Here is a 14,313-nt window from a genome sequence, read left to right as displayed (position 1 = left end):
GACAAAGCACAGCCACCACTGCCACGAGTCCAGGCACCAGCGAGCCTGGGTCCTTCCGAAGCCTCCAACCCACACTGGACCCCAGTCCACGTGGGGTGGGGACTGTGTTCTCAGGGTGCCCCCCGCCAGGGTGCTCTCCTTACATCACTGCCAAGGAGGTGGGGGTCCCGGGGCCCGGCTGTCCCCACCCAGGGACTGAGGCGGACACGGCCAGGGAGACAGAGAAGAGTCTGTATTTTGCACGCCCACGAATCCCCTGTCGCTTCGAAGTCGAGGCCACCGCAGGGCGGAGCCTAGAGGAGGTCGTAGAAGTAGTCCAGGCCCTGGCCCAGCTCCCAGATGGACAGCCCGACGCCCAGCTCCCGGGCCAGCTCCAGCCGCACCTGCACGGACTACGGGCAGAGAGCACCGTCGGCCCCCGCCTCTCACCGCCCCCACCCCCGGCAGCCCCAGCACCGCTCAGGGCTGAGGTCCTCGGCCCCAGAGGGCAGCAGGTCAGACCATGCACTGACCCCGCGGCCCGCCTCGGCCGCCCTGAGGGCAGGGTCATGGTCGGGACGCACGCACCTTCAGAGTTGGGTAGAAGAGGATGTGCCTCCCTCCTCGGCTTCTGCAGAGGACAGCGGGCGCTGGCTTCCTGCCTCTGGTCCTCCCAGCCCCCCCCCGGCCAGCGCCCCCCCCCCTGGCCAGCGCCCCCTGGGCCAGTGCCCCCCGGGCCCAGCCCCTGCAGCAGCTCACTCACTTCTTGTACTCAAAGAAGTGCTCTGCGGCCTGGCTGTCCCACACCATCCGGGGCCGGTGCTCCTTCAGCATCTGGATGTACCTGGAGGGGCCAGGGCGTCGGTTCGGGTGCCACGGGCGCCCTTGGGCACCCCAGTCCCCCAGGAGGTCTCACCCAGGGCAGCCCGAACACCTCCCTGTGGCTGTCACGGACGGGCAAGGCCACCCAGAGGGGAAAGGATGAAGGGTACCGGTGGGAGGCGGGGCCCAGGGGATGGAGACATGAGGAGGGCGCCCTTTCCAGGTGTACCTGGAGGGAGGGGACATCCCTCCTGACCCCACAGCCCTGCACCCACTCCACGCAGACCCCAGGGAGGCGGCCACGTGACACTCAAACCTTGTTGGGGGCCCAACCTCCAGGACCACACTCTCCGAGCCACGGAGAGGAGCCCCGCCCTGAGTGCCAGGGAGGGCGTGGCCCCCGGACTAGGGAAGGGTGGGGCGACGGCAGCTCCCGGGGCTCTCAGCCAGGCGGGGAGCGCCCCTGAAGTCCAAGGCACAGACGCAACCCTGGCCGGCTCCAAAAGCCTGGAGCCAGCCCTGACTGCCTATCATGGCCCAGCTGCTTGGCCCAGGCCCCCCTCGGCCCTCCGCAGGACGCAGGTGGGCGTCGACCCCCGTCCGCCCTTGCTGGGCAGGAACCACGGTCCCGCCGTGTCAGCACTCTGCCTGCTCACGCACCGACTGACTCGGGCCCCCAGGGAGGCCCTGCTCGGCTGCAGCGTCTGCTCCTGCCAAGGTGAGGTCGGACGGCGGTGTGGGCAGGGGCAGGGGGCGGGTCCCGGACACACAGCCGGCCCCACCCCCTGCTGCCCTCAGACCCGCTGCAGTGGGCCCCTGGGACAGCAGGGGGAGGATCCCTGCGTGGGGGGGGCAGCCAGTGTGTGCGTGTGAACCGAGCACACCCTCAACACGCGCACGGGAGGACATGCGCACACACACCCTCGTGATCAGAGCTCCCCCTGCAGCCCCCGGGCCGCTTGGTGCCTTTCCTCACCTGATCCCACCAGTGGGGTCAGAGAGCAGGACACAGACACACACACAGAGGGACCCTGGGGGGACACTGTGAGGGGACGGCCGTCTGCGCGCCCAGGAGAGCAGCCTCCAGGGGGACCAGCCCTGTGACACCTGGTCTCAGACCCTGTCCCCAGGACGGGGACAGCGTCTGTGGTGTTTGTGTAGGGGCCCGAGCTAAGATGGGTGGTCCTTCAAGGCCAGCAACCCCAGGCCCACCTCCTGCAGGCCACGGATGTGGGGGCAGAGCAGGGCTGGGGGCGAGGGGCCTTCCGGCTGCGCAAGGGAGGGCAGTGCACACGGCAGCCGACCCGGGGGATGGCCAGACAGACACGGCCCCTGACCGCTGACGATGGCAGAGTGGCAGCGGTCTCTGGACACACTGCCCGCTGGCGGGGCCAGGCCTGGGGACAGGCAGCAGCTCACATGGTCTCCCAGGGACAAATGGCACCGGCACCTGGCCAGGCATTGCCCCCTTTGGCAAAATGGTACCTGGCCCCGAACACAGGCCCACAGGAAGTGGGCGACAGGACCACGGGAAGGAGCCACCACTGTGCGGACCTGACGGGCAATGTGGACGGCGAGGAAGACCACCCCCAGCACTGGGCCAGTGGTGACGGGAAAAGGCCTGGGGGTCAAGAGCCGGCGACGTGGCAGGAAGCGGTCACTGATATGAAGACAGGGATGGAGACCAGAGAGAGGGCAGGGGGAAGAAGGGCTGGAGAGAGCGCCGTGCACATCAGCAGGCTGAGGACGGACCCGCCACCCCGAGCAGCACACACTCGAGGGCCTGCGGGGGAGGACAGCAAGGCAGGGACCGGGAAATGCTTGGAGAACCGGCCACAGTCTCTCCGCACCTGATAAAACGTCTGAACCCACAGATGCAAAAAGCTCAACGCAAACCGAGTGCAGGAGGAGCCCCCTGTGCAGGCCCCGCCGGCCACACTGCGGCAGGAAGACCACAGAGTGAGAGGCCGGAAGGACTGGGGAAGAGCTGGCAACCGGGGACTCTACACCCAGCAAAAAGGCCTTCCAAAAAGAAGGAACATAAAGCTGAACAGCCCTGGCCAGCGTGGCTCAGTGGGCTGGGCGTCATCCTACGAAGCTAAAGGTCATTGCTTCGATTCCCAGTCAGGGCACAGGCTGGGGCTGCGGGTTTGACGGGCACAGAACCAGCAGAGCTGCACAGTGGGGGGGGGGGGCTGTCAAGTCGGGGTCCAGGTGACCAGGGCCTCCAGGACTCTGTGGGGTCCCGCCCAGGCCTGGCCCACGTGCCGCTCACCTTGCGAAGGGGGTCCACAGACCCGCTGACGGTAGGAAGTGCTGGAGGTGCCCCAGCTCGGGCTGGCACGGCCCCCGCCTTGAGGCTTGGGGGGCGCTGCACCCAAGTGCTCAGACCTGCCAGGGCTTCTCTGTCCATCACCTCCGGAGACACGCAGACCCACTGGCATGAGGGCGTAAGGGGAGGGGGCGGCACAGGAGGCTGCCTTGCATGGTGGGGTCCCCAGCTCACCTGGTCCCAACGACAGGCTCGCGGGCCTCCCTGGAGGCCGAGTAGTCCATGCCATAGAAGTTGAGCCCCAGGAGGATCTTGCTCCGCCACTTGGATTTGGGGTCCAGGACCTGGACACAGGCTCGCACCCAGGACAGCGGCGCGTTGGGGCCCGGTCTGCAGGGTGAGGGAGGGGTGGGTGTCAGCGGCAGGCGGAGGCCTCGGCCCATCTGCCGTGGGCCCCCGGCCGGGGGCAGGGTCTGTGCACGTGGGCAGTAAGGAAGCGGCAGCTGACCGTGGGTCTCCCTTGTCCACCACACCTGCCCCACCAGGGCTGCCGCGGGAGCAGCGCAGCTTGGGCTGAGGCCCCGGGGGTGGGGACAGGCAGACGTGTGCAGCAGCAGGACACTGTCTCCCTGGCGACAGGGCAGACCCACTGCCCATGGCCACCACTCCCTGGAGGTGTGGCTGGGCACGGTGGTCCCGCGGGGGGCTGCCTGCCGCCATCTCCCACGGGCCCCCAACAGGAAAAGGCTGCGTGATGCAGGGCCCACTGCGGGCCTCGGGGAAGACTGGACAGGGCCCTGGGTCCCGAGCGTCCAGCCCCACGGGCGGTGAGCACCTGCGCACGGGCTGTAGCGGGCAGGGCCCGGCCCCCACACTCACTGCTGCGCGGTCGGGTAGTCGTAGGTCATGAGGCTGAACCCGTCCAGCACGGGGCCCAGCTGCTCCAGCTCCTTGTGCGTGAACATGCCCAGCTGGTCGGTCCTGCACGAGACAAGTGTGGCCACTGGGACCGTCACACAGCCTGCTGGCCTCTCGGTTGGCGCCCCCAGCCCACAAGCAATCTCCGCTCCAGGCAGGCCCGGGTCCAACCCTGGAAATGGCTCAACTCTCCTCAGAGGGAAAGAAGGCAGGCAGCTAGGTCAGTGCCACACTCCAGAAGTGGGGGTGGGGGGCACACACAGCCCCTGGGTCGTCTCTAGGGCCTTGTCTGCCCCAAGACCCCCGCCTCACTGCCCCCAGCTGCGTCTCGTATGGTGGACACTTCCTTCCTCCATCACCCCGACGGGACATCATCCCTGGATTGTCTTGACCCCACCTTGCCAGGTGATGAGTGCCTCGCCTGTCCTTAAACCCCCTGCGGCCCTGTTCACATGGCTCTACCCTCCCCCCACCTCCTGCTCCCCACCTCGCTCAAGGCTGAAACCCTGCCTACCAGGTGGGGAACCCCAAATGTTGTCCCGGGCCCCTCTGTCCACTGTCACTGGCCTTGGCCTCACCTCGCCCGTGGAGGCCGCCTGCAGGGCAGCCCCCAAGCAGCCTGGTGGGGACCTAACCAGTGACAGGTGGAGGGCCTGCCCAGTCACCCTGGCCCCCTGCCAGCTCTTATCTGCTCCTCCCCGGTTGCTCCTCCAGGCATGAGCCCACCTGCCCCACGAGGGTGGGAGGGGACCATCAGCTGCAGGCCACCTCAGCCCTCCAGCCTGGACCCCTGCCCTGCTGCACGTACCGCCACCTCCGTGCCTGCCCCCGCCCACAGGTGACCTGTGCCCCCAGGTGAGTGGGAGCGGGCCTCCATGCAGAGCCTGCGGACCACGGCGCCTGCCTACCGGAGACCAGGGGAGACCAGGGTGGCCAGCAGCAGAGGGACAGAGATGAGGGCTCAGGTCCCGTCACAGGACAACCCAAGGCTGGGCCAGGCAGCCGTCGGGGGCCCCAGAGGCCCAGGAGCTGCGGCCACTGGAGACACGCAGGGCCAGACCAGGAGGGCCGCCAGGGCTCTCACAGACCAGGTAGCTGTGCTGTGCGCTGGCATCTCCGGTGGTGCAAGAAGCTGAGCCAAACCCCTGCCTGGGCAGGACAGCAGTGGCTGCATGCAGCGTAGGCTGCGACCTTGGGGACAGGGCTCAAGGTCAGCACTGGTGGGAGGGCCCTAGACGTCACACACCTGCACGCAGACCCCTCCCAGAGCCCAGGCTGTGGGGTGGATCCCACTGCAGAAAGGCGCCCTGGGGGGAGGGTGAGTGCCAGTCGCCAGCCAGGCCTGCCCCAGGCACACACACACCTGGTTGCGGACCACAGCTGTGGTCCCCACTCCTGGCAGCCCCAGACCGCCTCTCAGAGGGAGCTTCCTCTTTGGGTGGCTGCAGGGTGAGGGGCCAGCTGACCCCAGCTCACACCCACCTCTTGCCCCGGTGCCAGGAGCTGGGCACAAAGGCTCTGGGGCAGAGAGGGTGCCAGCAGGAAAGGGCCCTGCTGGGACCAGAGGCTGGTCCTTCCAGGGGTGTCCACCTCCCCCCAACACACACCCGCTGCCAGTCCACCCGCCCTCTGCACTCACTGGAAGCTACGAGGCCCTGTGTGAGTGGGAGGTCTGGGCCAGGGAGGGGCTGTGGACAGAGCCCCTGCCTGAGAAGCTGCCCCTGAAAACCCCCAGGAAACAGGGAGAGCCCTGGGCCTGGGGCATCTGCCGCCTGCCTTCCTCCAGCCACGGCCCACCGGTCCAGAGAGGGAAGTCGGGCAGGAGGCTGCTGTCCAGGTTGTGCAAAGGGACCTCTGATGACCTGTGGTGGGCACTGTGGGGCTGGGAGGACAGCCAGCCAGGCACACTGTCCCAGGAATGGCGCTCGCTTCAGGGGGCGTGTGCCTCAGCTGCTGGAGGGCCTGCAGGCCCCTGGGAGCGTCAGCTGTTTTTTGTGTGAGTCTGTTAACCCGTGAACACACCCAACAGGCCACTGGCCCGAGCTGCCCCGGCTCCGGCCCCTTCAGGGCCTCTGGAGCCCCTCCTGTCACTGCCCTGCCCCTCACCCTGCAGCCCTTGCACTGTGCTCTGGCCACGGTGGACAAGGCAGCCAGACTGCCTGGGCCCTGACCCCCCTTTCCCCCCAACCGTTCCACAGGTCTGGAAGAGCCCTTGGAGGGGGCCGGACCCCTGAGCTCCTGCGGCCCAGCCGGTGCAGACCGGGCTGTGGAGCTCCAGGGCCACGCCTGAGTGAGTGGGAGTCTAACAGGCCCCGCCCCTCAGTGGGGGGGGTTCCAACACGGCCTCACATGTGCGGGTGCAGGGGCGCGGCCTCTGCCTGTGGCCTCAGGTCCCCAGCCCCTAGTGAGTGCAGCCCTTACCCGGGGGTGACGGCTGGTGGGATGACCAGGATGACCACCAGCCGGGCCTGGTGCAGCGCCTCCGCCATGTGGGTGAGCATGTGGACGAGACCCCTGTGAAGACATGGACGAGGTCAGGCTGGCTCCCCCTCACGGCGCTTTCAGCCCTGTGGGCACAGGACACCCAGCCCGGTGGGCACTAGCCACTCAGTGGTCCGCCAGCTGACCCTCCTGGTGCCCCAGGACCTCACATGCACCGTCTCAGTGGGGCCAGGCTGAGTGGACGCAGAGCAAGGGGCCACCTGGAGACCTGGCCGTGCAGCAGCCCAGCCCTGAGCCCTCGCTGTCTCCGTCCAACCCCCAGACCGGGCTTCAGGGCAGGAGTGGATGGGGGCCTTGCAGGGTCACCTGCGGGCTTGGGGGTCCAGGCACAAGGAAGCAGGGGCCCCTGCGCCCAACAAGGGGGGCGGAGAGCCCTTGGCATGCCCGCCTCTGAGCCTCAGGTGGGGGGTCTCTTTCCCCATGTCCCACCCACCTGCCCTGAGGAGGTGGCCGGGAGCCCAGCCCAGCGCCCTGCACAGGCAGGCAGGAGGGGCGGGCTCAGGCCTGAAGGGAGGGCCAGCCCACTGCACTCCAGACCCCGCTGCTACCCTCAGTGATGGCCTGTGGGTGGCACCGCCACTCTGTGGAGCTGTGTCCCTCCCACATCTTCTGTGGGGCCGACCCCCACGTCCCTGCTGGACTGGGGGTGGTCCCTTTGGCAGGCAACTCTCGCCAGGCACTCTGGCCGGGGGAGTGCAGTTGAGAGCGCACACAGAACTGGGCGGACGCAGAACTCGAGGGCTGGGCGGCCAGGCCAGGCCCTCCCCAGGTTCCCAGGAGGCTCCGGTGCCCGCGGCACCCCCGAGCCCACTCACGCGCGCTCCTGGCTCAGCAGCTGGCTCCAGGCCTCCACCACAAAGCCGTCGAAGTGCTGGCTCTGAAAGGGCCCGGCGGGCGGTCGGTCAGAGGGAGGGCTGCACGGCAGGCTCCGCGCCCTTCCAGGAAGGTCACAGCTCGAGGGTCACGCCGCAGGCACAGAAGTGCCTCTCTGCGCGGGGAGGCGGGAGTCCCCACAAGAGCCAGAGGCAGAGTGGCCAGGGCTCCCCAGCGCCTGGGGCCCGAGGTGCCCCCACCTGCACCCCCGCACATAGACAGCTGGGCGTCACCCGTGGAGCACCAGGTCTCACCTTGGCGACCTGGACCACGGTCTTGCTGAGCTCCTCTATCTCGTCCTCGCTGTCCCAGACGCTCCGGAAGTCCTCACGAGTCCAGTCCTCAAACAGGAGCCGGGGCACTGGGGGAACAGGCCTGAGTGGGTGCTGTGATCCTCCTGTGCTCTGCTCCACCCACGAGGCGGCTGTTGGCCCCCAGAGCAGAGTGACCACACAGCTGTGCACCCGGTGCGGTCACCCCAGCAATACGTGGCCCGGAGAGGGCCCCCGGTCGGCCGGGGAGGACAGAGGTGCTGACCCGGCTGCCCAGCGCCCACTCTTCTGGCTCTCCGCTGCCTGGCTGCTGCTGGACCGTCTTCCTCCCGGACCCGACTCCACGGCCCCCCATCAATGCCAAGTGCAAGTCTGCTCTAGGACCCTCCCTGGCTGTCTCTCCCAGGCCCTGCTGGCCCCACGACACTTGGGGACACTGCCCTCCCTCGCTAGCTGGGAGCTCCAGGGTGGGCAGGGCTGGCGTCCCTCTCAGACTTGGCCCTCAGGCCCACGATAAAAGCTCGCTGGGTGAATGAAGAAACTGGTGAAGGGGGCACTGGCCTGGGCGGGCGGAAGAACCAGAAGTCCCCAGCTGGACCGAGGGCCACGAATGCCAGGTTGGGGCTGGCCTCCTTTCTGCACCGTTGCAGAGCTACCCGTGGGCATGGAGAACACCCCGGGGCCCCTCACCCTGGCACAGGGAGGCCACAGCGGCCAGGGCCTCCAACCCTGACTGCCCGATGCCCTGGACTCACCTATGCGCAGGCCCTTGGCCTGCTTCCTGACGGCGCGCATCCACCCTGTGGACGGGAAGAGGACACTCAGCCCAGGGACCCAGGTCCTCACTCATCTTGGAGGAAAATGCTTGGCCGCATGCGGGAGAGTGAAGGGGAGGCCGGTGGGGAGAATCCAGGGCCCTCCGCCCCCGGCAGAGCGGCCTGGGCCAGGGCAGCTCCGACCCTGGCGCTGCTTCTTGGCTGAGGGGTGTCTGGAGGGCCAGGGTCCGAGCTGCCCTCCTGATGTTGGGGGCTGCTCTGGGTCTTGAAACTTTACAATCAGCTGACATGTGTGTCCCTTCAGGACCCCAAAGGGGGACAGCCATGTAAGCTTGGGCGCAGGCCCCAAAACGTGGTCAGGATGGCTGGGCCCTTGCTCCTCCCTGGACCTGCCTTGTCGAGGTCTGTGGCGGCCACAGCGCTGAGTGGGCCAGACGTGCCGGGGGGGGGGGGCAGAGCGTGTCTCCAGGGGCGGCCAGCTCCTCGGGGAGGGCCCTGCCCTGCCGCCTCCTGGCCGGCAGCACCGTGAGGGACCCCACACAGCCCCTGGCTGAACGGAGAGGACCCCTGCATGGGTTCTGCCTTCTGCCGCGGACACCGGCCGCCTCCGCCCTGTGCCTGCGGCTCAGACTCTGCTCTCACAGACACTGCGCAGCCCTTCCCCAGACCCCGCTCCAGGGCATCACAAGCGAGCTGCCGAGGGCAAATGAGGGGGTGCCGGTCGACATGGGCAGTGGTCACACTCACACCAAACCTCTCACACGCTCACTCTCTCACACCCCTTGGGCCCGGGGACACGCCAACAGGTGGCAAGGTGAGAACCTTGGTCCACGTCATGGAGGCCTGTGACCTCGAACATCTCCCGGCCACGCCTCTTCAGCTGCAGCCACACAGGTGAGATCTGCGTGAACTTGCCCCCGAAGACCTTGGCGATGTCGTAGCCATGGCTGTTCCACTGGCAGAGGACAGAGAGGCCAGCTGAGCCCACCTGCAGCCGGGGCCGGAGGGCTCAGGCGCTGCCTCTGGATGGGGGCACTGCAGGCCCAGCTGCACCAGGCAGATGAGCCCCCGAGGACCCCCAAGCATGTCCCCCTGTAGCCCCACTGTGGTGGTCACCTGGGGAGGTGAGGCTGCAGACCCCAGTTGCTGCCGTGCCCTTGGGACCACCCCATTCCCTGCCCCCCTGGGCCCAGCTTACTGGGGTGACATAGCCCAGGACGTCCCCAGCAAAGTGTCGCTCCCGGGCCCTCGCCGAGCAGTAGCTGCGGTGCTCAAGCACCACGTCCTCGGCTCGGGGGTCTGTCACCACCAGACCCCGGTCCTGCACCGGCGTCTCTGAGAACTGAGTCTGAAATGACAGGCACGGGGAGGAGGCCTGCAGTGTCTGCGGCAAAAGGCAGAACCGGGCACAGGGGTCCTCTCCGTTTAGCCAGGGGCTGTGGGGGGTCCCTCACGGTGCCATCGGCCAGGAGACAGCAGGGCAGGGCCCTCCCCGAGGAGCTGGCCGCCCCCGAAGACACGCTCTGCCAGACACGCCCCAGGCACGTCTGGCTCAGGAGCCCTGTGGCTGTCACAGAACTCCACGAGGCGGGATGAGAGCAGGTGTTGAAAGAAGCAGAAAGCAGGTCACGAGAGAAGCCGGGGCCAGGCCCAGGCAGAGCCGCAGGCCCCAGTGCCAGAGGCTGTCCCCTTTGAGGCCGTTCGGCCGGAGCACTGGGCCGAGGCCCCAGTCTGCTGGCTCACAGGCCGAGTGAGCACGGGGCCCCAGGGGGCAGGAAGAAGGTGCAACAGGTCAGTATTTCGGCCAGTCCCAGACCACCCTGACCTTCTCCTGCAGTGTCTTGGAGGCGGACTTCTTGGCGTCCGACTTCGACAGGGTGGTGTGAGCAGAGCCGCAAGCCAGAGCAAGCCAGAGCACGTGCAGGAGCGCCTTCATGGCGGGCAGGTTACAGGCGGGGCGGTCACGGGTGGGGTCCGGGGCCTGCAGGGAAGGCAGAGCCCGTGGAGGCCTCCAGCAGCATGGGGCACCCCCTCTGGCCACTGGGGGCCTCGTCAGAGCGGAGCCTGGGGGCTGGTGGCACTGGCCCAGAACACAGCCCTGCTCTGGACCAGCCCCAGCAGCCACAGCTCCCATTCGGCCCCTGGTTTCTCCCACAAGAGCAGGAAGGGGCTTCCCCGCCTCCCCCGCTGCCCCAGGGCCATGCTGACCAGTGCCAGCCCGCAGGGAGAACTCGGGCTCTTCCTTCTCCATAGACCCAAAGAAGGCCTGGCCTGAGGGCTTCCCTGCAGTGAATGAGGCAGCGAGGGAGGTCAGAGAGGACCCAAGTGAGCTTCGCGGCTGCTGGGACTGAGGTGCCCGAGGGAAACATCAACAGCGTGTACTGCACTACGGTGCGCTTTCGTTTAGAAAACAAAGCTAATACAGAGAATAAACCAGAAAGAGCACACAGAGCAGACTTGGCAGTGAGTGGCTACGTGTTGCCTGTGCCTGGTGTGCTAAGAACTCTTACGAATCCAGGAAAGATACTCTAATAAAAGGTGGCCCACTGCAAACAGAGCTGGGGATGTGAAGGGGGTAACACCCAGACAGCCCGAGCCCCCGAGGCGGCACCTTGGCTGCCGCAGAAACCGGAGGAGTGGACGGGGAAGTGAGATGGCATCTCCACCCACCTTGGAGAGAGGACTGGAGGGACAGAAGCAGCTGCGAGCCCCCAACCCTGCCCCCTGCCCCCTGGGCAGCACCTTCCTAAGCTGGTGCTGGGAGTTCAAGCCAGAGACACCTTTCTGGGAGACAAACCCACCCACAGATCTTATGCTCCCCAACACAGTTCCTCTTGCACAACTCCCACTGTTTGGACCTTCCACTCCCATGCAGCAAACACAGGAAGGTGTCTGTGGCAGAGAAGGGCCTGCGCCTCCTCCCATGGGGACAGGGACAGGCGCTTGGACGTGCAGGATGCACTGGCACTGGTTGCACGAACGTTAGGAAAAGCACTCACTCGGCACGGTCCCAGCTTTATTTATTTTATTTGGGCCACAGCCTGCCACCCCACCTGCTGTCCTCACACAGGTGGACAGACATCCCTCTGCCTGACCCTTGATCTCTGACTTCATGCCATCGGGAAGGAAAGAAGAAAGGGTGGAGATGGGGTCAATCTGGAGGAACACAGGCTCTGCTGGCTTCTGCGCCCGAAGGAGGAGCAAGGGAAGGAGGACCAGACTGAGCTTGAGGCCCGGGTAGGCACTGCACTGACCACCTGTCCCTGCGCCCGGAGTGGGGGTACAGCTCAGGGACGAGCAGGCAGCAGGGAGCAGCACTTGGAGTTCTGGGTTGTTCCCTGACCAGCAGGGGACTTCCCAGACCGACTGCCTGACTGGCACTCAGTGGTGGGGACCCAGCACATGGGCCGCCTGGTGTGTGGGTGCTCCTGCGGAGGGAGGCCCTATCTAAGCACTTCCCATGGCTCCCCACTTTGCACTGTGGGGAGATGCCCACCCCCACCTGCTTCTCTGCCCAAGGCATCATGGTCCTGCCAGAGCTGGCTGCTGAGCTCCTGCATCCTGTTATGTCAGAACGTGTCTTCACGCCCCATGACCTCCTTTGTGCGGAATGGCCCTGGAAGGGAGTGCAGTGTGTGGTGACCATGCGCGCTTGCGGTCACCCAGCAGTCGTTACACACCCAAACCAGAGGGCTGCAGGAGGCGGGGCTTCAGACCCATTGTGAGTGAGGCAGCCAGGAGCCCACCATCTGAGGCTCTAAGCTCCTGGGACGATTGGTTCAGCCATGTGTGTGACCAAAGGACAGTGAGTCCCCATGGTGATGTTCAAGTGTTTTTCATCGAAACCCACAGTAAGAGTGCTGACCACAGCTGGGTTCACACGCCCACACGCAGAGTGCATGCATGTGTGAGTACAGGGAAGGTGCTGAGCAGAGCCCGTGCTCTGTGACGCTCTCTGACCGTGTCTCTTCCATGGCACTTTCAGACACCGGCTTTCACCAGTCCAGTTGGCCTTGCTATTCAGTGATGTGCCGTTTGAGAGAAATGCTGAACGATGTGCCCCGAGTGTCTGTCACTGACACCAGGCTGGACCCTGAGCCGACTTTGGCATTAACAGAACAGCAAGTGTGTTGTTACTCATCCCAGCTCTCGTCTTTGAGCGCAAATTCTGGAGCCAACTGGGTTCCTGCGGGGAGGGGTGAAGGCACTCGGAGGCAGGACCGCAGCCCGCTGGGACATTTATGACCGCGGGCTGCAGCAGGCGGCTCGCCACACCCGGCAGGTCCTGTCATCATGCCCTCAGGCTGAGGAGGCGGGCAGAGGACGGGTGGCCACTGCGCTAACGACAGGGCGATGGAAACAGGAGTCCAGCAGAGGTCCGGTTGTGCCACCAACCACTGTCCCCGGACCCCTCTGGGCTCAGCTCTGGTGACCTGGGAAGCGAGGGGCGGCGAGTCATCCCCCCGTGTGGAAAGTCTACCCTTTCAAGGCTGGGGGCTGAGCGAGGTGGGGTCCCGCCCAGTGCACCCCAAGCAGCACCGGGACCCTACCTAGCCCCTGGGGACAGGGCGACCACCACCCTCCCGGTCTCACCAACCACTGACAGCCACCTGTCACATTAGGCCGTGCTGCTCCCACTCAGGGTCTTATTCGCACACGCTCGTTCTCACGGGTCCACGCTCGAAGAGCTGCGGCTCTTGTCCGCACCCGCACGCCGCCCACGTCCTCCTGCACAGACAGCCCTCCCGTCCATGCCCGCTCACACCGCTCGACTCCGCGCCTCCGCGCGCCCACTGCACGGAAGGGGGCTGAGGCCATGTGCGGAGGGGGCGCAACGCCCAGACGCGGGCGCCTACACCACCCCGGCCAGCCGCCGTGGGGCTCACCTTCATGTCCCGGTGGCCGGCCGGACCACCCTCGCACGGTCGGAAGACGCTTGCCGGAGCCGCCGGAAGTCCCGCCCCAGGGCGCCCGCGCCTGTCAGCCGGTGTCACACCAGTTCCGCGTCGCCGCCGAAGCGCACTGCACGCTGGGGCGGGGCTTAGGGACAGGGCTGAAGAAAGGAGCCTGAAATGAAATAAGGCGGGGCTTGAAGTAGGGCCCAAGGGCGGGCCAAAGGGGCGGAGCCGGGATGAGGGGCGGGGTCAGGCTACGGGCTGGGAGTGGAGCCAGGGGGCTTGACCCAGGAGAATCAATGGCCCCTTGGGGGCTGGACTCGGAGGCGGCGGAGACCCAGGGACTGGAGAACGGGACAGCCAGGCGGCGCGTGGACCACGCGTCCTCCGTAGTGTGTTGAGCGCCGCTGTGCTGCGCGTTCCCCGGGTCTCAGGCTTTCCCCGGAGCACGACAGCCTTGCCGGGTGAAGGCGGGATTCCCGGGGGTGTCGCGGTCTCCTCGTGGGCACCAGGGTGTGTGCAGGAGGGGGTTCCTTGCCTCCCCAGCGCACGCGCTCCTTGGAAACCTGGGTGCCTTGTGGAACCTCAGGGCTGCAGCCACGTGTGACCACCAGGGAGCGCCTAAGACTCAGATCCTCAACCTGGCTTGGGCGTGTGGCAGAGGACCGCGCGGGACCGACCTCACCGGCTTCCAAGTTCTTGTCTCTTGGACGCGGAAATCGCCTCTCCAGGCTTTTCTCCTACTCTGCTAGTGGCCGCCCCCCAGCCTAGCCCTCCTGCGCCATCCCCCACATCTCCCTGGGTGAGTGCAACTCAGCCCTTGGCTTGGGTCACCATCCATGGGCTAGTGGTGCCTACACGGTGTGGAGCAGGGGCATGAAAACCCCACGTGCCCGAGACCCAGCGCTGCACTTGTGTTCGCCTCCAGTAACACGGGCACCTTCTTGCAAGTGAAAACAGAACCCCTCTCAGCCCCCAGCAAGAGCAGTCGAGCTTCTGGGATG

General features: G+C 66.6%; 1 protein-coding gene across 3 annotated transcripts; it reads right to left on the bottom strand.

Moving 5' to 3' along the window:
* Window positions 1-217: 217 nt before the first annotated feature.
* CHID1 (chitinase domain containing 1) lies at window positions 218-13,405 on the bottom strand. Of its 3 annotated transcripts, XM_037163083.2 has the most exons (15): window positions 13,301-13,405; window positions 13,025-13,142; window positions 11,917-12,847; window positions 10,240-10,395; window positions 9,613-9,762; window positions 9,237-9,369; window positions 8,394-8,438; window positions 7,621-7,727; window positions 7,309-7,370; window positions 6,413-6,505; window positions 3,953-4,054; window positions 3,308-3,463; window positions 743-823; window positions 568-610; window positions 218-392 (listed from the first exon to the last, which is right to left on the bottom strand). In XM_037163083.2, the coding sequence occupies exons 3-15, from the start codon at window positions 12,058-12,060 to the stop codon at window positions 294-296; spliced, it is 1,371 nt and encodes a 456-aa protein (XP_037018978.2). In that variant the 5' UTR covers window positions 12,061-12,847; window positions 13,025-13,142; window positions 13,301-13,405; the 3' UTR covers window positions 218-293. The 3 variants fall into 3 exon arrangements, 2 of the variants coding, with proteins under 2 accessions (XP_037018978.2, XP_053514515.1); XR_008390302.1 differs by lacking the exon at window positions 7,309-7,370 and having other exon boundaries at window positions 345-392; XM_053658540.1 differs by lacking the exons at window positions 568-610; window positions 7,309-7,370.
* Window positions 13,406-14,313: the final 908 nt, after the last annotated feature.

The sequence above is a fragment of the Artibeus jamaicensis genome, unplaced genomic scaffold, assembly GCF_021234435.1.
Source record: "Artibeus jamaicensis isolate MK-2021 breed Jamaican fruit bat unplaced genomic scaffold, CSHL_Jam_final scaffold_537, whole genome shotgun sequence".
NCBI lineage: Eukaryota > Metazoa > Chordata > Mammalia > Chiroptera > Phyllostomidae > Artibeus > Artibeus jamaicensis.
This window is presented reverse-complemented; position numbering and strand designations above follow the sequence as displayed.